The 23463-nt window shown below is 41.3% G+C and overlaps 1 protein-coding gene across 46 annotated transcripts in view; it reads left to right on the top strand.

The window, feature by feature from the left end:
* SORBS1 (sorbin and SH3 domain containing 1) overlaps window positions 1-23228 on the top strand; it is a 582779-nt gene extending 559551 nt beyond the window's left edge. For all 46 annotated transcript variants that reach the window (XM_077454315.1, XM_077454316.1, XM_077454323.1 and 43 more), the window contains 2 exons: window positions 16635-16747; window positions 19362-23228. In XM_077454315.1, coding sequence (XP_077310441.1) covers window positions 16635-16747; window positions 19362-19429 — 181 coding nt within the window. In that variant the 3' untranslated portion in view covers window positions 19430-23228. The remainder of the gene's footprint in view (window positions 1-16634; window positions 16748-19361) is intronic.
* Window positions 23229-23463: the final 235 nt, after the last annotated feature.

The raw sequence follows: 23463 nt of genomic DNA, 5'->3' as shown, positions 1-23463 counted from the left end.
AAACAAAAAAAGAGCGACACTTTTGAAAAAAAACAAACAATATTTTTTACTTTTTGCTATAATAAATATAAAAAAAATTATTTTTTTTCCCTCAGTTTAGGCCGATATGTATTCTTCTACATATTCCTGGTAAGAAAAATCACTTATATATATAATAATATATATAATATATATATATATAATATATTATATTATATAATATATTGATTGGTTTGTGGAAAAGTTATAGCGTCTACAAGATAGGGGATATTTTTTATTTATTTTTTTTTAAATAAATTTTTATTGAAATTTTGCATTAATACAAATAAGTGTAAAGTACATGTAGCCATATACAATTCAAGAGTAGCTGTACGACAATGTACCTTTGGATTAAATACAAAAACAGTATCAGATAATCGAGATAAAGGAAGAACAAAACAGAGAGAGAGGCCAGTGGCCGTCATCAGCTAGTTCAAATAGATCAAATACAATCCCATCTCAATCAGATGGAAAGAAACCATCTCTAATATACTACCTAGAAACATAAAAAGAAATGTAGTATAATTGCATTATATTGCAAAAACTGGACCTTACTTTCAAGCCACCGGACACCCCGATAGGGATCTTGCTGTGACCGGTGGTTGAATGAAGAAGGTAAGCAGGTATATTTAAGGAGTCCAGTGATGTCAGAGTCTGTCATCTTGTTAGTCTATCAGACAGCATAAACTGGGTTTAGACCGCGTAATGATATAAGTGAGGGGTACAGAAGAAAAATCTAGTAAGGTTAAAGGGTGTAAATACAACCGGGATAATAATAAAATCAGGCTGTTTGAGAGTGAAAGTCCGAGACATGTTGTGTCTCCGTAAAATATTAAAAGGGGCTTGAAAATTTGTAAAAAGAGGGGAAAAAGAAAGGGGAAAAAGAACGGATCTAGTGTGAACCGCAACCTGTGGTTGCTTAAAAGACTACTAACGGCATATTTATGGGTTGGTATTCTGGATTCCCAAATTGAAAGAGTCTCTAAAATGTGTCCAACATGCCCAAATCTTCCCATATTTAGTGGGTTCATCTCTCGCCTGGTGTATGAGATTTTCCATATCTGCTATCTTATCCACCCGTGTCGATAGGGGATAGTTTTATGGCATTTTTATTATTAATTGTTTTTTTATTAGTAATGGTGGTGATCAGCGATTTTTATCAGAACTGCGACATTATTGTCATTTACAGCCATCAGTGCTATAAAATGCACTGATTTCTGTGTGATGAAGGGGTTAAGTGTGTCCTAGGGAGTGATTATAACTGTGGGGGGAAGGGCTTCAACTCACATGACAGGAAGTAGTGATCTCTGTTATGACACAAGGCAGAATGGGGAAATGCCTTGTTTACATAGGCACGTCCCTGTTCTGCGGCTCCGTGACATGACCATCAGACATCAAGTCCCGCGGGCACGGTCACGCTGCACAAGGCGGGCGTGCGCGTGTGCTATCCCTGCCTCTTAAAGGTGATGTACAGGTATGCCCATTTGCCCACTGCTGCCATTGTGCCAATGTATATCGCTGTGCAGTGGTCGGCAAGTGGTTAAAGTATTGATCCTCAAACAACATAAATATAAATGTCTATGTAGTGATCTCTTTAAAGATCCATCAGTTAGTGTTGACCTCATTTTAATGTCTAGGCCAGGCATGTCCATAGACTGGCCCGCGTTCCGGTTATGAATGCCCCGCCTGATTATTTGAACATACATATCCTTTGTGACCCCCAAAGATCTCCTAGCACCAGGGCCACAAAATATATATATGCTGGCTGCCTTGGATGGGACAGGGAGGAGGTGGTATGAGTGCCGTACACACAGGAGAATTTCCTGTTTACACGGTGGCTACTGTAATAGGAAGTCCGTCTCCTGCGATGCCACTGGACGACTGTTCTGTCCATCAAAGGAGGCGGGAATTTGTATTAAAGAGGCCACCGGGGAGACAGGAGTTTTTGCTTTTATGTACCATTTTAGTGCTCCCTCCCTCATCCCCTTTCCCGTCCCTTCCAAGGCTGCAGATGGATGGGCATCAATCAGGCTGCATTCCTGGCAATGGTGGGAGCTGTATTCCTGGCAATGGTGGGAGTTGCATTCCTGCCAATGGTGGGTCCTGCATTCCTGCCAATGGTGGGTCCTGCATTCCTGGCAATGGTGGGTCCAGCATTCCTGGTAATGGTGGGTCCAGCATTCCTGGCAATGGTGGGTCCAGCATTCCTGGCAATGGTGGGTCCAGCATTCCTGGCAATGGTGGGTCCTGCATTCCTGGCAATGGTGGGTCCTGCATTCCTGGCAATGGGGGTGCTGCATTCATGGCACTTGTGAAGCTGTAGCTGGGCACTGACCCTTATTTTGCTTCACGGTTCTTTATTTAAAATGTACGTTTTTTTCCCGGAAACTCCCCTCTTAAAGTGAAGGTGCGTGTTATATGCCAATAAATACGGTATATCCAAATAACACGCCCAAGCTCATTTCTTTACTCACACACACCCAAAAAAGCAAAAGAATTATTTTTGGGCAGTGTATTAGTATTCGAACGTACACACTTAGACCAAATTTTAATGGTTCAAAGAATGTCAGGCAAAATGGTCGGCCCTCATGCATGTTCACTTCATCAAATCTTGCCCTCTTTGAAAAAAGTTTGGACACCCCTGGTCTAGACAGTCCAAAATGTTAACTACACCCTTGAGAGATCAGCCTGTATTGTTGTTTAGTACATTCTGATGACCAGTTCTTAAAAATCATTCATGTGATACTCGCACATTTTAGAATTTTTTTTTTGTAAAGGGCAGAAGCCTTTAAGGTTTTTCAAAGGACCTTTTGGCAGTGTTGTGCCACAAATTACCTTTATGGCTTAGCCATAGTCGACATAAGATAATGCTCACCAGAATTGTGTCCAGTCTCTCAGGTGAATGCTGCTTTATGTGAAAGCTCTTTTACAAGCAGTAATGATTTACTAAGCTATTCACAAAATATACATACAATAGCTAGCAGTACTTAGTTACATTCATCTGGATTTGCTCTGTATTGTTGAAAAAGTTTTGATGCGTATCCAAGCTGATTTTTCCATTTTAATGAGTGTCGGAAACATACCCATTTAAAGCCATGCAGAGCAATTTGGTTACACTAATCCAGTCACCATGGAATGTTCCATGGTAGATGTTGATTGTTCAAGAACAGGATGGGAGGTGTGAAAGTTGTGTAATCACCCTGTTCTAATTATATTATCCTATCCCTTGGAGTTAAGTGGGTCGATTTATTAAAGGCAAATAGACTGTTCACTTTGAAAGGTAAATTGCACTTTGCAAGGGAATTTTCCCTGCAGTTTAGTAAATAAGGTGAAGCTCTTCTGACTTCCATCATCCAATCATGTGCAAGCAAAAATGTTTTTTGTTTTTTTTTCCTTGCACATGATTGGGTATTCTTTGCAAAATAACATTTCACCACATTTACTAAGCTCAAATAAAAATTCCCAAATTTGCCTTTAGTAAATCAACCCCAGTAAGTCCATGCAAGGTGTCATCATTGGATTTACATGGATAAAGGTGTGAATTGACAAATCGCCAGGGTAGGAATGTCTAAATGACATTATATCTAAAATACAAATGGAGTTCAAGTCCCCCACCCAAGTTTTGGGATGCTTGTTCCAGTTTTAGATAATGCTGTTTTAATATATTTATCCAGTTGTTTTGACAATGTTTTGCACCTTTTAGCCATGTAAATCCATGGATTAACACCAGTTGCAGACTTTCTGACTCCAAGGGATTCCAAGGAATCTCCACTGCAGGCTATTGTATCCTGATAGCAAGCACCCATGGCTGTCAGAATACCTATAAAGTAGGTGCATCTGATTAGAGGTTTGGCCAACAATTCTCTACTCAGCTCATTCAGTTTCCAGATTGAAGAATGTCAGGCAGGAGGAGGCCAACAGGGCCACCCACAGGTCAGGTTCATTTAGGAACTGGACAAAATGTTGGACAGCTTTATGCAATAGAGACTGCTAGGTGCAAATTCCTGAATCTCCAGTATTGTGACCCCTAACAGCCAATCAATCTGCTGAATCACTAAAAAAATTTTATTCTGAATGGTTGCTTTGAGTTTTCCAAATGTAAAATAAATGTTTCCTAAATATAGAGGGTTACGTGTATAAACCTCACTCTGAAAGTGATTTTTGCTTGACTGTTTGGCTGACCCTTGTCTGCAGTGTTTTGAGTCATCCACATGCAAATCAGGAAAGTCAGAGGAAGGTCAGGGGTGCATACTGGGACATCACTGCTAGACTGGCTTCTGTTCAGACAGTGGTTCCCACTACCAAAATTTTGCCAGTTCCTGCTAAATCAGCTGAAATTGGTACATGTGTACCAGGCTAAACTGACTCCTATCGCAGGCAAAGGAGTCAGCATAACAGCCAGGCATACTGCTTTTGCAGCAGTGATAGCCCCCCATGGTATTATCAGCAATGTTTACCTCTAAGCCCTTGTACACACGGTCGGACATTCCGACAACCAAATCCCTCTGATTTTTTCTGACGGATTTTGTCCGAAACTGTTGCATACACACGGTCGGGCAAAGTTGTCGGAAAATCCGATCGTTCAGAACGTGATGACGTTATTTCGTTATGATGGGACTACATTCACGCTAGTAGCCAATAGCTTTGGTGTAGGAATTTGATCTGAGCATGCGTGGCACTTTGTCCGATCGGAATTCTCTACACATGATCGGACAAAAGTCAGATTGGATCATGTTGTCGGAAAATTTTATAGCCAAGCTGGAAAACTTGGTCCGTCGGATATTCCGACGGAAACAGTCAGATGGAGCCCACACACGGTCGGATTATCCGACAACACGGTCCTATCGGACATTTTCCGTCGGAATGTCCCACCGTGTGTACAAGGGCTTGGAATTAGCAGTTTGCACCCTGCACCTATGTTTTAAATAAAGCAGATGGAGGCTTTGTGGAAATCACAGAAATGGAACACAGATTCGGCACATATGCTCTGTAGAATATCCAGCTAATTTGTATAGTAAATGAATCACAAGGTGTAAATTCATGCTGACACATGCTTAAGATGTAATTACATGCCCTAGCCTTGATCACACACTTTGCAGATTGAAGTAAAAGTGCCTGAGGGAATGCTCATATTTCATTCAGACACTTGATTGTTTTCCGGTCAAGTTTATAATCTATACCGGTTGTCGGATATCTCATTTTCCACATCAACAAAAGGCATGACGTCAACCTGCATGATATGACCTTTGGAATATTGTATTTGTAGTATAGGAAATACCTCTTGAACCGATCATTATGTCATGCCTTTTCTTAGCTTCCTGTGCTACTTCATATTTTCCATTAGCTATATAAGCAGAGGAGGAATGTGTGCCACTGAGCTGGGGAGATTAGAGGGGAGTCTGCCTGGAAATGTCAGATATTCACACAGCTGCCCGAGGGAAGTCAAGATTAAGGCTTTGTCAAACTGCTACCCTTTCTTGTAATGTATGTCACAGTTCAAACATGAAAGTCTAAACCAGCTTTTTGTGGAAGCAATGCATTATATTTCATTTGTGTTATATTATACATGCAGAACAGATCTACACTATAAAAGAATAAAAATAAACTCATGCACTATTAACTGTGCACCATTGTAGAATCGCACCACTGTGTTTCATTAAAGCTATGCTCCAATCAAAATCGAAAATTCAGTCTTGGGTTGCATACAGGGAGACTGGTCTTAAAGTGCCAGTAAACTCTTTAAAATTTTCACTACAGGTAAGCTTATGTTGGTCCCTACAGGTAAGCAGCAGCCGGTGACATCACCAGCGATCTGAAGGTACGGCATACCCATGCCATTCCTTCAGAGCTGTGTGCCACAACGCGCAGGAGTGACTTTATCGCGGCTCGGCCATTCAAGCAGCCGCAGCCTGCGAACTCTGCATAGAAACAAATCATCTTACAGTTTTTTTTGTCAAAGTGGTTGTAAAAGCTCAAGATTTTTTACCTTCATGCATTCTATGCATGAAGGTAAAAAACCTTTTGTGTGCAGATGCCCCCCAATACTTGAGCCTCATCTAAATCCAGCGATGCGCACTCTCCAGATTGTCTGCATCCTCATTGACTCCTGTTACTGTCGGTCACAGCCAGTGAGCCAATGAGGAGAGAGCGGGGCTGAGCCACACTCCATGTGTGAATAGACAGACAGAACAATGGCTCAGGAACAACCCTGCTCGGGTGCCCCCATAGCAAGCTGTTTGCTATGGGGTGCTCGGCAGAAGGGAGAGGCCAGGAGCGCCAGCAGGGGACCGGAGAAGAGGAAGATCAGGGCTGCTCTGTGCAAAACTACTGCACGGAGCAGGTAAGATTGATATGTTTGTTATTAAAAAAAAAATCAGCCTTCAATATCTCTTTAATTGAACAAGCTGAAGTTAGAAAACAAATTGGCTACCATGCGCAGCTGCACCAGATTTTGCCTTCTCAAATTTTAATAAATCAACTCCATAATGTTTACTTCACCAGTCTAGCATGGTGCTCTTTGTCTGTAATGGGGTTATTCTAGAATGCACCCACCTTATTCTCATTGCTCTTTCTTGCATATAGAAAAAAAAATGAAAGAAACAGCTTTGCTAAAATGTTTCAGCCACCAGGCAGATTCAAGCTTGCCTTTAAAGTTTACACATAATTGGTGATTCCAAGAAGCAGAGAGCATTATACAAATAAGGAAGCGCCCTCCTACAGATCCTGTTGATACAGTTCCTGTTCATCAAGGGATTGCACAGAATTCAGATTAAGGTAAAATGGAGTAAACTATTTGAATTCAGTGCTGTGTTTATTGAATTAAGGTGTCTGTTTATCAAGCAGAAAATAACCACTGCTGAGTTCTCCGGCATTCTCAGAGAAGATCACTCTCCTCTGAGTTCCTATTTATGGAGAGGTGTAGATCACTTTTCCTTTTGAGGAGTGAAGTGATCTATGAACGCTTCGAACTGTGAAGAACGCCTCCTGTTACTGTAATCTCGTGAGACCTAGCGAGATTACAGTACTACAAAATGACTGGAACACTCTGGTGTCCATTTATTACCTCTGCTGAGTACACGGGCATTCTCAGAGGAGATCGCCCACTTCATGTTAATAAAATAACTAGTCCCCCTATACAAAATGTATATATATTTATCTACATAAACATGGCAGGGGGACATGTTTACTGTCTTGAGGGGTCTGATTGAGGAAGAAGGAAGTCAATAATCCTTCTTCCTCCTCAGTTCTCAGGGGATTCTCTCTTCTCTCCCGATTCTCCACCTCTGAGCTGGCGAAACTGGGAGGGTGAATTCTGGCAGAGACAAGTGAGATGCCGAGATTTCACCTTCATTAACTGCCCGTTTCTGTGTCAGTCAATGACAGATTCTCTGTGTGCTGCGATGATCTCCGCTGATCGTCTCCATTTCATAAACTGTTAATGAACTGAGATGAGCAGTGATCCTCGGAATCGCTACTGTTCATAGTTTCATAAACGGACACCAAAATGAATAGGTTGCTGAATGACCAATTGAACTTTCATTTTAAAGTGGTTGTAAACCCTAGCGAAAAAAAAAACCTGCAAGACAAAGGCATAATCAGCTAGTATGCATAGCATACTAGCTGATTATGGCCTCATTCAGACAAGGCAGATCCTTTTGCATAGAGTCCGCTTCTGTCCGCTGGCTCAGCGGGAGTTCTCTCCGTTGATCTTCGCCGAGCCGGCGGATGACAGGTCCCTCTCTGCTCACTTAGCGGGGAGGGGCTTGTCGAGCGTCGCAGGATTCTATGGAGAGATCGGATGAAAACGGACAGCATTTCCGTTTTCATCATATCTCACCCAATCCGATCTGCCAGCGACGGATCCAGACGTAGGGCCATCCATCTGCTTTTGGCAGATCGGACCGGGTCGGATGTCGGCGTACATGTCACCGTCGCTCCATAGACTAGCATGGATCACCCATTCAGGTCCGCCGTCAAAACTGACAGGTGGACCTGAACAGTCCGATAGTGTGAAAGGGGCCTATGTATTACTTGCGTTAGATCGAAGCCCCCGCAGAGGTCCTCGTTCACCGCTCCAGCCGGTGACATCGCTCCCGGAGTTACTTCTGGGTATCGCGGGCTCCAGCTATGTCATTGGCCTGAGCCGCAATGAGCGCATGCGCGCAGGAGTCGCCAGTAATGCCACAGGCTAACTGAAGCAACTTGCTTCATTGAGCATGTGCCGATGGCGGCACATGAAAATACAGGGATATCTCCTAAATCGCTCAGGTTTCGGAGATATCCAGGGTAGCTACAGGTAAGCCTTATTATAGGCTTACCTGTAGCAAAAAGTGTGTTGTAAGGGTTTACAACCACTTTAAAGGAGAAGTCCAGCCAAAACTTGTTTGGCTGGGATTTTCCTATGGATCACAGGAGTGCAATTCATTTTGCACTCCTGTGACCCATTTTCAGCAGAGAGTGGACCGAATTCCACTCTCTGCTAACGTCACAGAAATCCGTTCCGACAATGGAAGTCTGGATCCTCCAGGTGCCTGGACTGACACCCCTCTCAGCCTCTCAGTGAGCCGTTGAGACGGCCGCTTCGCCCATCCACAGCTCAGCACTCCAATGAGCGAGAGGAGAACTGCTAAATGACAGTCAGCAGGTCTCTACTCGGGAAGCTGTGAGAACTGAGCCATTGGCAGTCTTTGATCTCTTGGTTCTCAGTGTAGAGGCGCTGAGGGACAGATGCAGCACCGGACTGATGCTGCATGCACCTACGTAAGTACGATACTAAAAATTCCTTACTCCTCTTTTAATCACTTTCCGCGTGGCCTATAGCAGATTGACGGCCGGAAAGTGGTTCTGTTATCCTGACTGGGCGTTATATGACGTCCAGCAGGATAACATGCCGGCGCGCCCAGGAGTACGCAGTGCGGCGATCTTCGATTGTAGTAAGGAGCCTCTGACGGAGGCTCCTTACCACGTGACCAGCTATGACCAATCACAGCTGATCATCGTGTGAACCAGGAAGTGCTGGTAAATGGCTTTTCTCTGTTCGCGCTGACAGGGAGAGCCAATTGGTGGCTCTCCCTGTCGGGGGGGGGGGTGTCTGTGCTGATAATCAGCAAATTGATTATCAGCACAGCTCCCATGAGAGGTGCAGTCAGTGCCTCCTCATCAGTTCCCATCAGTGCCACATTATCAGTGCCGCCTCATCAGTGTCCATCAGTGCCCGTCAGTGAAGGAGAAAACTACATTTTATAATAAACGAAGAAAAACTTTATTTAAAAAAATAGGGGATATATTTATGGTATTTTTATTTAATTTTTTTACTAGTAATGGTGGCGATCTTCGATGCGACATTATGGTGGACACATCGGACACTTTTGACACATTTTGTAAACCATTGACAAATATACAGTGATCAGTGCTATAAAAATGCACTGATTACTGTGTAAATGTAACACTAGGGAGCAATCAAGGGGTTAACTGTGTTCCCTATGTGTGTTTCTAACTGTGGGGGGGGGTGGGGCTGTCTAGGAGGAGAGAGATTGGTGCTCATACATAGTATGAACACACGATCTGTCTTCTTTCCCATGAAAGCACCGGGATCTGTGTGTGTGTTCTCGTTCTGTCGGAGCGAACGCGGGAGCCCGGTAGTCACGGGAGCGATCATCACGCCCAACAGGCACTCACATTGGGGTCGGGCAAACACTGCGGGCGTGCGCATCTAGTGGCCAAAAGGCAAAGTGGGTGGCTAGTGGATAAAGTAGCCTTAGCTTGAATAGAAAAGTCTGTCTCCTGCCAGCATACCATAGAGAGACAGTGGAGATTCGAACTATTAGTGGGCAGGCTGAACGTATCAAACTGATCAAACTGATCAATTAATCAACTTGGATACAAGCAGCCTGCCGGATTCGCTTGCAATTATTAAGCCGCTAGCGATAATCATGTTCTTCTCCTGGCGGGGACAGTTGTTTTAACTCAGACAGTTCAAGGTCATTTCATAGAAAACATCATTTGACTTGCGATAACAAACGGGAAACAGAGAGTTAATTATCTAAGCTATTTTCTAGCTTTATGGAGTTGTTTAACATGTTTGAATGTTTAGCTCATTAAATATATTTTAAGGATAAGTGTACTTTTTCAAATAAAGTTGAGCTGAAATATTTAAACCATTTAATCACTTCAGCCCTGGAAGATTTGGCTGCTCAATGACCAGGCCATTTTATGAGATACAGCACCACGTCGCTTTAACTGACAATTGCGCGATCATGCAACGATGTACCTAAACAAGATTGACGTCCTTTTTTTCCTACAAATAGAGCTTTTGGTGGTATCTGATCACCTCCTGCGGTTTTTATTTTTTGCGCTATAAACAAGAATTTTGCAACAATTTTGAAAAAAACGCTATCTTTTATTTTTTTGCTATAATAAATATCCCAATTATTTTTTTTTTTATCTTTTTCCTCAGTTTAGGCAGATATGTATTATTCTACATATTTTTGATAAGAAAAATCACAATAAGTGTATATTGGTTTTCACAAAAGCTATAGAGTCTACCAAATAGGGGATAGATTTATGGCATTTTTATTATTATTATTTTTTTACTAGTAATGGCGGTTATCTTTTTGAGACCATTGGCAATTATACAGCGATCAGTGCTATAAAAGTGCACTGATTACTGTATAAATGTCACTGGCACTAGGGGGCGAGCAAGGGGTTAACTGGGTTCCCTAGGTGTGTTCTAAGGGGGGACGGCACTGACAAGGGGATCAGAGAGATCGGTGTTCATACTTTGTATGAACAAACGATCTGTCTCCTCTCCCCTGAGAGAACTGGAATTTGTGTGTTTATACACACAGAACCCGGTTCTCACTCTGTCACAAGCGTTTGCGAGTGCCTGGCGATCATCGCACCCGCCGGGCAGTCGCATCAGCTCCAGGCACGTGCCTCCTACAGCGTTTTAAAGGGCCAACGTACAGTTACAGCAGCTCGCCAAGGGAAGCCATTCTGCCGCAGTGTAACTGCGGTGGCCGGTCGGGAACCCGTTAAAGTACATACATAAATATAAAAGTGTACACTTTATGGCGAAGGATCCAGTTCAGAAGTGCCCGACCCCAACACATCCCACACCACTGTTTTCATTCTGCCACTCCTCATTGGTGCCCATCCCTTGTCTACCTTCTAGATATCAACATAGATATTATTTACTTAGAATCAGCCTGTGTGCTCAATTATTTATCTTTTTTAGCAAATACATACCCTTACCATATAATGAACTAAAGTTCCGAAAAACTTATAAAATTGTGCTCAGAAGTTTAAATACCCTGGCAGAATTTATGATTTCTTGGCCATTTTTCAGGGACAATGAATGATAACACAAAAATGTTTCTTTCACTCATGGTTAGTGTTTTGCTGAAGCCATTTATTATCAATCAACTGTTTACTCTTTTTAAATCATAATGACAACAAAAACTACCCAAATAACCCTGATTAAAAGTTTACATACCCTGGTGATTTTGGCCTGATAACGCACACAAGTTTACACAAAGGGGTTTGAATTGCTATTAAAGGTAACCATCGTCACCTGTAAGCCGACAGACTCATCCACCTTACCAACCGCTCTGTCTCTGCTACTCCTCTCTGTCAATCTCTCCACTGGCTTCCACTCACACAACAAATTAAATTCAAAATACTAACTACCTACAAAGCAATCCACAACTCTGCCCCCAGCTACATCACTGACCTAGTCTTAAAATACCAACCTAATCGTTCTCTTCGTTCTTCTCAAGACCTCCTGCTCACTAGCTCCCTCATCACCTCCTCCCATGCTCGCCTCAAGGAATTTTCCAGAGCATCTCCAAGCCTATAGAATGCCTTACCCCAATCTGTCCATCTATCTCCTACTCTATCAGCTTTTAGACCATCCCTGAAAACCCTCCTCTTCAGAAAAGCCTATCCTACCCACACCTAACAACTGTATTTTCACTTTGTCCATCTGATCATCCCCCACAGCTACTACCCTTTGTTTCACTTGACCGTTGATTGTAAGCTCTAACAAGCAGGGCCCTCTGATCCCTCCTGTATTAAATTGTATTGTAATTGTACTGTCTTCCCAGTTGTTGGAAAGTGCTGTGCAAACTGTTGATGCTATATAAATCCTGAATAATAATAATCTGTATGCTTGTAATTAGTGTGTGTGTATAAAAGGTCAATGAGTTTCTGGACTCCTGACAGACCCTTGCATCTTTCATCCAGTGCTGCACTGATGTTTCTGGATTCTGAGTCATGGGGAAAGCAAAAGAATTGTCAAAGAATCTGAGGGTAAAGGTAGTTGAACTGTATAAAACAGGAAAGGGATATAAAAAGATACCCAAGGATTTGAGAATGCCAATCAGCAGTGTTCAAACTCTAATTAACCACTTGGGATCCGTGCTAATGCCGTCATTTGGCAATAGCGTGGACCTACTTGGCAATAGCGCGGACCTACTTTTCCGGGACTACGTCTATTGACGTCGTCCCGGGCACGAGCGGCCTGCGCGCCCTGTGATCGGCGAGTCCGCGAGACTCGCCTGATCACCGAGCAAGGGGTCGATCCCGACCCCTTATCACGTGATCAGCTGTCAGCCAATGACAGCTGATCATGTGATAGAACGGAGCCGGTAATCGGCTATTATTCCTCCTCGCGCTGTCAGCGCGAGGAGAAAAAAAAAGAGCCGATCACCGGCGGCCGTGATCGGGACATTAGTCCCGATCATGGCCAGCCCTGCTAGTGCCCACCTGCCCCCTGCCAGTGCCCACCTGCCCCACCTGCCCACCAACATTAATAAAATGTTAGTGCCACCCAGCAGTGCCCACAGTGCCACCCAGCAGTGCCCACAGTGCCACCCAGCAGTGCCCACAATCTGCCTCAACAAAGGTGCTGCACCCCAGTGCCACATATCCGTGCCCATCAGTGTCATCTACCAGTGCCCATCAGTGCTGCCCATCAGTGCCCAGCAGTGCCACCTATCAGAGCCACCTATCAGAGCCACCTATCAGTGCCCATCAGTCCCATTTATCCATGCCACCCATCCGTGCCACCCATCCGTGCCACCCATCTGTGCCACCCATCCATGCCATCTTATCTGTGCCCATCTTTGCCCATCAGTGCCGCCTTATCTGTGCCTATTAGTGCCGCCTTAACTATGCCTATCAGTGCCCACCAGTGCAGCCTATCAGTGCCCACCAATGCAGCCTATCAGTGCCCACCAATGCAGCCTATCAGTGCCCACCAGTGCAGCCTATCAGTGCCCACCAGTGCAGCCTATCAGTGCCGCCTCATCAGCGCACTTCAATGAAGGAGAAAAATGACCTGTTTGCAAAATTTTATAACAAACTATTAAACATGTTTTTTTTTTTTTTTGCATCTTTTTTTGTTTGTTTAGCAAAAAATAAAACTCCGAGCTGTAATTAAATACCACCAAAAGAAAGCTCTATTTGTGGGAAAAAAATGATAAAAATTTCATTTGGGTACAGTGTTGTATGCCCGCGCAATTGTCATTCAAAGTGCATCAGCGCTGAAAGCTGAAAATTGGTCTGGGACTGAGGGGGGTTTAAGTGCCCAGTAAGCAAGTGGTTAAGAAGTGGAAAATGAGGGGTTCTGTTGAAACCAAACCATGGTCAGGTAGACCAACTAACATTTCAGCCACAACTGCCAGGAAAATTATTTGGGATGCAAAGAAAAACCCACAAATAACTTCAGGTTAAATACAGGACTCTCTGAAAACGTGGTGTGGCTGTTTCAAGATGCACAATAAGGAGGCACTTGAAGAAAGATGGGCTGCATGGTCGAGTCGCTAGAAGAAAGCCATTACTACGCAAATGCAACAAAGTAACCCACTTACATTACTCCAAACAGTACAGAGACAAGCCTCAAACCTTCTGCACAAAGTCATTTGGAGTGATGAGACCAAAATTGAACTTTTTGGCCACAACCATAAACGCTTCATTTGGAGAGAAGTCAACAAGGCTTATGATAAAACGTACACCATTCCTACTGTAAAACAAGGAGGTGGATTGCTGATGATGTGGGGGTGTTGATGGCAAGATGAATGCAGTATGTTATCAAAAAATACTGGAGGAACATTTGCATTCATCAGCAAGGAACCTGCGCATGGGACATACTTGAACACTCCAACATGACAATAATCCAAAACACAAAGCCAAGTCGACCTGTCATTGGCTACAGCAGAATAAAGTGAAGGTTCCGGAGTGGCCATCTCAGTCTCCTGACCTCAAAATCATTGAGCCAATCTGGGGAGATCTCAAACATGCAGTTCATACAAGACAGCCCAAGAATTTACAGGAACCTGGAGGCTTTTTGCCAAGAGGAATGGGTAGCTTTACCATCTAGAGTAGATAAAGAGCCTCATCCACAAATAACACAAAAGACTTCAAGTTGTCATTGATGTTAAAGGGGGCAATACACAATATTAAAAACTGGGGTATGTAAACGTTTAATCAGGGTTATTTGGGTAGTTTCTGTTGGCATTAAGATTTAAAAAGAGCGAACACAATTGATTAATAATAAATGGCTTCAGCTAAACACTAACCATGAGTGAAAAACATTTTTGTGTTATTCGTATTCTCTGAAAAATGGCCAAGAAATCATAAATTCTGTCAGGGTATGTAAACTTATGAGCACAACTGTATATCACTGAGAGGTGTTAACATTTTTATGAACTGTCAATATCAAAGATTCGTATATACTAATTTATTTATATCAAGCCATTTTAGACATATAAGGCTAAATATAGGCATTTTCAACTAAATCTTTTCAAATAGAACCAGGATTTAAATATCTGCAGGTGTTTTCTTTGCAAGAAAGAATTAGTATTTTTGCTTTAGAATAAAACAATATGCTGTCTGATAACCAAAGAAGCCCTCAAATCTAGTTGTGACTATCACCTGACCTAGCTTTTTATAGTAAGACTGGGAAATAAACATGTTTTACAGTAAGACTGTGGGCACTCCATGACCTTTCAAGACATCCCCATCTGGTTCTTTTTAGGTACAATCGGTCAGCCCTCCTGCATTTTATTTTTTTTGGCTTATTGCCATTGTCTCATTCGATAAGCTGATGAAGGGGGGATGTCTTTCTGGTCTCCAACTTTAGAGGAATAAACATGCATACTTGGCTAATTAGAGATGTAGGATTACAGAAATCACCAGAAACCTCTTTCTGCAGTTAACCTCCCTGGCGGTACGATTATTTCGGATTTTAGGTGCTGAAAGCGGTACAATTATTTTGCATGAAAATTTGGGGTTTTATATTGTAGTCCTGTAATTCTTAAGAACAACTCACTTCAATCTGTTCAAACCAGAGTCTAGCAGACATCCCAGGTATAATAAAGTTTGAAAAATGAAATAATAAATTATAATATAATAAATAGCTATAAATAATTATACCAAATAATAATATAACAATAATAAAAATTATTCAATAATGTAATCAAATCAAAAACACAGAAATGTGCTCAGTTGCAGAATTGTCACCGTCATTACTTTTCAATATTTGATGACGGATCTCCGCACAAATCGCTATCCCTCAATTCTGCGAGTGATTCCAATTTATTATCGCTGTTTTCTAGCTGGTCTAAAATCATTTTTGATGTAAAGGGACAGTTTTGGTTGCTATGGACAATTTCCAGTTCCCAGGCATAAAGAACAGTTTTTATATTATAAAACTGCATGCAGGACACTGGGCAGACCACTAGGGACAAAGGAGATGTGAAATTATTTCATACAGCAATGTAATCTGTAAGATTATATTATACTGTATGTATTGTGTGTGTTTCACTTTTTGAATTTGGCGCCGATCTCCGTCCCCATGCATTGCAACGCTCGCAGGGAATGGAGCTCGGCTCCGTGATGAATCAAGCAGAGGACGAGCCGCTTGTACAGTGCGGGGACATCGCTGGATCCAAGGGAGAAGGTAAGTAAACCTCCTCCTGCATACAGCGATGCAGTTCCGAGTCTGGCTCGGGGTTACCGCTTTTGGTATAAAACTTCCACCTCGAGCCAGACTCGGGAACACCGCCAGGGGGGTTAAGCTGGGTACACAAAGCATGTTTTCTTTTTGTTCAACCCGAAACTGACATATCGACATACCAATACAAGTGATGTTGGTGCTGCTGATTGGATGCTGGTTTACCAGCATGTCATTTCAACAAAAGCCAGCCGTTAGACCGGCTTCTGTTGGACAGCCTGTCGTACACATTGATCAACTGGGACAGTTCCTGCTGAACCAGCCCCTTTTTGGACAGTGTGTACCCAGCTTTATGCCCCATACACACTATCAGATTTTCTGATGATTGTTTCCTTCAGGTTTACCAAAACCATGTGGTGCAAGGGCCTGCCTGATTGCATAGAAATTGAAACTCCTAAGGTTTGACCTCATATTATATGGTTTTGGTAAATCTGAAGGAAAAACTCAGCAGAAAAACTGATAGTGTTTATGGGGCTTAAGATTTCGCCTAACAACTGCAGTCTGGTATCTGTTTCTTTAATAGTTTTGCTACCTCATTTGACATCAATAAACTATTGTTCTTGTATCTATAGCTTGACACATTCTTTGTCTTACCTTTCAGGTTTGGCTTTCAGGCATTGTACAGCTACTTACCACAAAATGAAGATGAGCTGGAGCTCAGAGAAGGAGATGTTGTTGATGTCATGGAGAAATGTGATGATGGGTGGTTTGTTGGTAAGTATTTACTTAAAGCGGAACTGCAGTCTGCTCACATAATCTGTAATAAAAACATCTTTGCCATTCTGAAGCTTTCCTCCAACCACTTTGCATATTATTTTATATATACTGTAATTCTGTACTAAGCTGCAGAAATCTCCCTCCACTAAGTCTGGCTGCATCCATTTTAACTGTGGGCAGCTGAAGCTGCTGCCTGTTCACTTCCTGGATTTACACAGACACACAGAGACACACCTCCAGCTCTGAGAGAGAGAGCTGTGCATGATGTCATACACCTAGGCTTTTTACCAGACAAGAAACAGGAAGTGGGCTGTATCAAAAAAAATGTTTAACTATCCAAAGTTAAAACAACAAGGGCAGAAGCTTTAATAGATAGAAAGTTGAAAAAAATGACTGAAGGTCCACTTCAATTAGCGACTCATTATTACAAATCCAGATGGGACTACTAGTTTTTCTTGTATATAGTCAGGATTGATTTCATTTCTTAGAGATATATTGAGCTTTCTAATGAATTGGCTATGATTTTATACTGTACATCATTTGCATGATGAGCATCAAATACATGAAAGAACAGCCGCCTTTTATTACCCAAGAGTCATCCCAACTGTGGCACCCATGCTGTTATACTCTTTGATCAAAAGAGTCCACATTGCTCCTGCTTTCATGTCTCATGTTTAATTTTTCACTTGTGAAGTTGGGCTAGACACGGGTTGGAATTAGAGCATATGTTAAGGATAGGTTTACTAGTGCTTGGAAAATATATGAAATCATATTGAATTATTTTTTCATGTTCCTCTGTTTATAACCCTTGACATTAAAAAGATACGTATTTAGGTATAGTGGTTCTATGTGCACTGAAAAAATTATGCCATGCCAATATGGTTACCAGACCCAGCAGCAAACCACAGGTCATGCAACATAATATTTTATATATCTGTGTATTCTGTATACAGCGCTGACAGTTGGTGTTTGAGAAATAAATGAAAGACAACAGAAAAAACTGTTTTAAAAAGAATTATATTTTTTTTGTGTGTGTTTTCTTGTTTCCTACATTGTACACAGATATTTTATCTACATAGATAGTTTAATTTACATTGTAAAAACATATTAGTGAAACATCCAAGTATTTTATATATAATGATGTAATATAATATGTTAAAGATTAACTCCATGCAGGTATCGAAAAAATACTGTAGTTGTGCATTTCTTTAAAAATATTAAAACTAAAATGTATGCAAAGGCCAACCTTTTGTTGGGTTACAATTGTCAGAACCTAAAGCCTGATACACACTTTGTTATTTTTTTTTTTTCAATCTGGGCTGAAGTTCAGGAGGAGCTTGCTGTACTAACTATTCAGTGTTAGTGCAGTGATCTCCCCGCTGAGCTATTGTGTTCGCAGAACACACTGGCCTGCGCTGATCGGATGGCTGATGTACACACATGCCAAAGGTCGGAGAGTTTCTGTTGAACCTGCCAAAATTCAGTCTGTTTGCACCAGACCTTGGTTTTTTTATTGGTGTCTGTGTCTACACTGAGGAGATTTACCCTTACTATTGGTCCTGGTGACCATGGTCTCCAATATAGAAAGTAATGGGAAATCCAAACTGATTAAAGGCTAAATCCAACTTTAAGACCGTGGCGCCAAGTGTACCCCCCACCCCCAAAACGCCCCTTTCTTTACAGCGTGCAGGTGTTCTTCCCCCCCTGCAGCAGCTGTCAGATTTGAAAACCACTTTGTTCATTCATGCAGGTTTCCACGGCAGTCGGACTTGTAGTCTGACGACACTTCAGCTTTCTAACTGAAAGTTGTATCTTGGTACAGGCAGAGAGCTGAAGGAAGGGTGTGCAGGAGCCTGGCATTGCACCAATGATCCACTCACATTGCAATGATTTGCGTGCTCATTTGTAAAAAAAAAAAATGGATAAATGCGATACATTTTTCTCCTGCAAAAATATGTACATTTTTATTTTTTTTGCAGAAGGTGGGCTTAGCCTTTAAGTTGTCACTTGAACAGAAATTAAAGTGATTGTAAAGCTTTACATTTTTTTCGTAAAACATGTCATACTTACCTACTCTGCACAATGGTTTTGCACAGAGCAGTCCTGATTTCCCTCTTTTCAGGTTTCCAGCTGACGCTCTTGGTTCCTCCCCACTGCCGGGTGCCCCTGTAGGAAGCCACTATGGGGGCACACATACATGCTTGATGCCAAGCTGGGCTATTTGAGAATCAGAGTTTGAGTCAGAAAACCAGCCCTATATGGCTCTGCCCTCCTGCTCTCCCTTCTCAGGTTTTGACTGACAACCTAACAGCTCTTAGCCAAGCCTGTGAGACGAGGAGAGGAAAGAAGAGCTGCTGCAGAAGTGCACAGTGCTGGATTGAGATAGGACTCTTTAGAGGGGACAGAGAAGAGATCTTCTCTTAGTTTCTGCTAAGTGCATCCTAAGTGTCCCTGTGACAGGAAATAAAGGGAAATGTATGACAAAAGTGGAAGATCAGGTAACTTGCATACAGTATGTTCATTTCAATCGTTTGCTTGGAGTTCAATAATCAGCTTTTCTTCTTTGCGATTCTAATTTTACTTTACCTATTTCACTTTTATTTTGTAACAGGTACATCAAGAAGAACAAAACTGTTTGGCACGTTCCCTGGCAATTATGTCAAGCCATTGTATTATTAAAGACGATACAGCACGCAGCTACAGAATTATTAAGCTATACTTATAAAGAATCCAGGCTTATGGTATTATGCTATGTGAAGGCATTTGCTGAATGTATCCATTAAGGTTCTAAACAAACAAGGTTTACATGTGTCAGTACTGTGTTCAACTCTATATTTCTAATATGAGACAGTGAAGCGTTATTCCATCTAGTCAGTCTGTTGTTACTATGTTGCCTTAATGTTCTGTTATTTTAATAAGGATTCTATCCTTTTCATACTATTTTTTTAAGTATACCTGTCTCCTGCAAACAGAGATGCCATTTGGTGAGCTGAAATTTTACCTAAATTCTAAGGAATTAAAGGTGGAAAGTGCCCTTGCCTGTCCCTGTTGAGTTCAGAGAATCAATGCTTGGTCACCCTAGGTCCCTTGCTATTACGAGGAAAAGTGAAAACTTGTCCACGAGCAATGCCCTTCAGGGGCAGCATGGGGCAGGCTTCTCACCTGACCACCTGATCCCTAAACTGGTCCCTATTGCTGTTCACATTGAGGAATGCAGTAACACAAAATCTTCTTCGTAATCATCTTGTCACCATTGTCCATAATAGCTGCTACAGTAGAAGAACATTTTTCCAGGAGGCAGAGAGGACCATAAAGTTCCTGGCCTCTCCACGCTCTTTGGTTGCCTTCAATTTATGCATAAAGAAAGTATACCATTAAAGGTTTGGTTATGATCACATGTTTTAAAAAAAATTATTTTCACATTTTTATGCTTTAAATTACATCACAAAATAGCATGTTTTTCCAGTGATATAACAATATCACATGTCCATCAGTTTATAGAGATGTCCTGAAATGTTTTTCCAGAGATTAGTTTTGACATTCATATCAGAGGCCTTCAAGGTATGAAATGACAATTATCCCATCTTTGTGTAACAGTGTAGGCATATATGCAGCCGTCTCTTTTATATGCCTAGATGTATACTGTTATTGAGCTAAAGAAGTAAAGAATCTGACTAAGCGAGAGCCGTTGTTTTCTCTGCTGCTATATTTATTCTCTTGCCTGGCTCAAGAGGTTATACAACTGAAGATGGCATAAAATACAGAGTCAGGATTTAAAAAATGTGCATAGAAGGCATATGATAATTTCCAAAAGGAATTACAAGTGTTCACTCTATAAATGGATATCTGTAGTTGGATAAATAAGGTTTATAAGATGCCCATAGATAGGGGGTAACTGGGGCAGAGTATATTATTTTACGTACATGTACATGTTTAAACCTTACACAGATCTGGTCACAAGTTGCATTCCAATGGACTTTGTAACTTGGCTGTTGGCCTGGGGTCTAGGCCAAGCAGCTTCCCATAACAATGTTTTGCCAGCTTTGATTAAAGAGGGGATCTTTAATAATGGGTAGTCAAGCATTTAGATCTCCATTCTGACCACTTCATCAGTGGGTGGGGCTGTGATTTTCTTCTGTGACTTGGTGCCCCTAGTACTTTGTAGGGCATGCATTGTTAAAGGCTTATTTATGCTCATTTCATGCCTATAGAACAGTGGCCACATTTTCATTTATTTATTCAGATTTCAGCCAACCTGAAGTTTACACAGAGTTCATACACATACCTATGTACAGTCACTTATTTAAAAGTAATCCTTAGCAGCCAATCATGTTTCATTTGAGAGCTGTCCTTAAAGTGAATTTTGCATGGTCTCTCTGTTTTTGGCCCCTGCCTGTAATAAGAGCTGGCTGGCACAGTATGGGCGTACAGTAGACTAATTGCTTCATCCAGGAAAGGCAGGTTAGTGATATTAATGATATAGTAGTATATGAGGAGATAACTGTGACTTAAATATGCTCAGTAGACTTTCATCAGATAGTCAAAAGAAACAAAAAGTGTAACTACATATGTAACTAGATAGCATTGTATTTGACCTGATTTTATCTTCATATTTTACATTTTTAAAGTTCAGATGGCCATTCTGGGAGGAAAATTAGGTTTGAAGTTTGCTAATGGACATTGGTGTAATGTTGCCAGTCTGAGGTATCATATATTATAATTTTTCCAAAATGGCCCCTCCTGTGTGTAGGTACCAGGTATGCTTTCACTGTCTGTGTCTCAAGGTGAGGTGTGTTAATCTGATTTAAAGGGGTTTTCCAGAGTAATTTAATTACCAAAACAAACTTAAAATATACCAACTTTGAATGTATGTTTTCCTGCCTTTACATCTTTTTTGTTTACAAACTTTTATTTGGTAAAGTGGTGGTACATTCCTGCCTTTACATCTTCTACCATTAAGGGGTACCTGATGCTTCCTACCATTGCGGAGTGGTTGCTGCTGTACCTTTTTTTCCCTGAGGTTACGTTTTTTCCCCTGAAACACAGCCACAATCCTGGGGTGACCAGTAGGCAGAGCACAGATAGGCAGGGGTAGCCTGCACCCAAATATATGTATGTAAGCCTTCCAGGTGCACTTCAGAGTGGCATTACCTTTTGAGGACATTCAGGCAAATCTGTGGACAGTGCTCAAAAGTAGGGATGAGCTGAAACACACTTGGATCCTAGTCCAAATCCACCTGAGTGAACCCGCCAGGTGGCGGTCACTGTACTGGGCCAATCATAAGTGGCCAAGGCATTCCCCCACCCTACAGCCGCACATATGCACGCCCCTTTAGACGTGCAGCTGTGGGTCGGGAAAGGTCTTGGGTGCTTATAATTGGTCCATTGCAGTGACAGTGACGGAATTGTTCAGGTGGGTTTGGAATAGGACCCATAAACGTCTTAGCTCATCCCTATTTAAAGGCAACAGGCCACACGGTATATTCTAAGGTTACATGTTAATGGATCTTGCTGAAAATCCAGAAAACCCCTTTTAATTCAGTGAACTGAAACATACCTCATCGTTTTTACTATGGTTTAAGTCCAAATGGAAAAAAAAAAAATGTTAACCTCTTTAAGTCTGCTTTCACAAAACTACCACATACTGTACACACCTATAAAATGTTTCTAAAAAATACACTGTAAGTTTGCATCTTACAGTTCAAAAAAAAAATACAGATCTAGAATGTTCTTTTGTCATAAGATATATTTAATAATGTAAGATGACTATTTTTTTGCTGGCGCTTTTTTTACCAACTTATTAATTACAGCTGTGATAGCATGACTAGCAATATGTTTTGATAAATATACATAAAAAAACCTCTATATATATATATATTACCTGTGTTCCTAGTACTAAAGAAGAGTATTTTTTTTGCCATGAATTGTACTTAAGTACATTCAACAAAAGATTTCTAAGAGGTTATTGACTGTAAATATGTATATTTGACTTTGTAAAGAACATGTATGTTACCTTGTATAAAGAGAAAAAATAATTTAAGTGAATTGACTGAAAAGGAAAAACAGTTTGGAGAAATGGAAAGATTTTTTTTTTTTTTTTAAGTATACCGGTAATTTAAATGAAGGAGGTTCGGTATAACTTCACAGGAAGTGTTTAGCACAAGATATCTATGTCACACTTAACAAAATCACACTGTCCACATTATAAAGAAAGAAAGACATAACATATGCATTGTTTATTATTACTATTTTAACCCAGCAGGTGCGTTCATGACACAGTATTTAGAACTATGTTAAGAATTGGAAAGTACACTAACAATACATTAGGAATTGTCTATTTGACTATTTAGTCAAGCACACATACAACAATAATGGATGACCACTTTTCTCCTCACTTTAACATAGAGTTATGTTGTGGTGTTTTCTTATTGCAGTGCATTATATTTTGAATCATAATAAAAAGGAAGCATTCAATAAATGTTGGTTCTTTTATGATTTGTAATCCATGTGATCTAAAATAGTTAAAAGGAGAAAATGTTTACTTGACCACTTCAGCCCTGGAAGAATTTACCCGCTTCCTGACCAGAGCACTTTTTGCATTTCGGCACTTGCGTCGCTTTAACTGACAATTGCGCGGTCTCCCAAACAAAATTGACGTCCTTTTTTTCCCCACAAATAGAGCTTTCTTTTGGTGGTATTTGATTACCCCTGCG

This window comes from Lithobates pipiens, unplaced genomic scaffold, assembly GCF_037356315.1.
Source record: "Lithobates pipiens isolate NorthernLeopardFrog02 unplaced genomic scaffold, aLitPip1_a1.2 Scaffold_25, whole genome shotgun sequence".
Taxonomy (NCBI): Eukaryota; Metazoa; Chordata; class Amphibia; order Anura; family Ranidae; genus Lithobates; species Lithobates pipiens.
The sequence above is the reverse complement of the archived record's forward strand: the minus strand, read 5'-3'. Positions and strand labels throughout refer to the sequence as shown.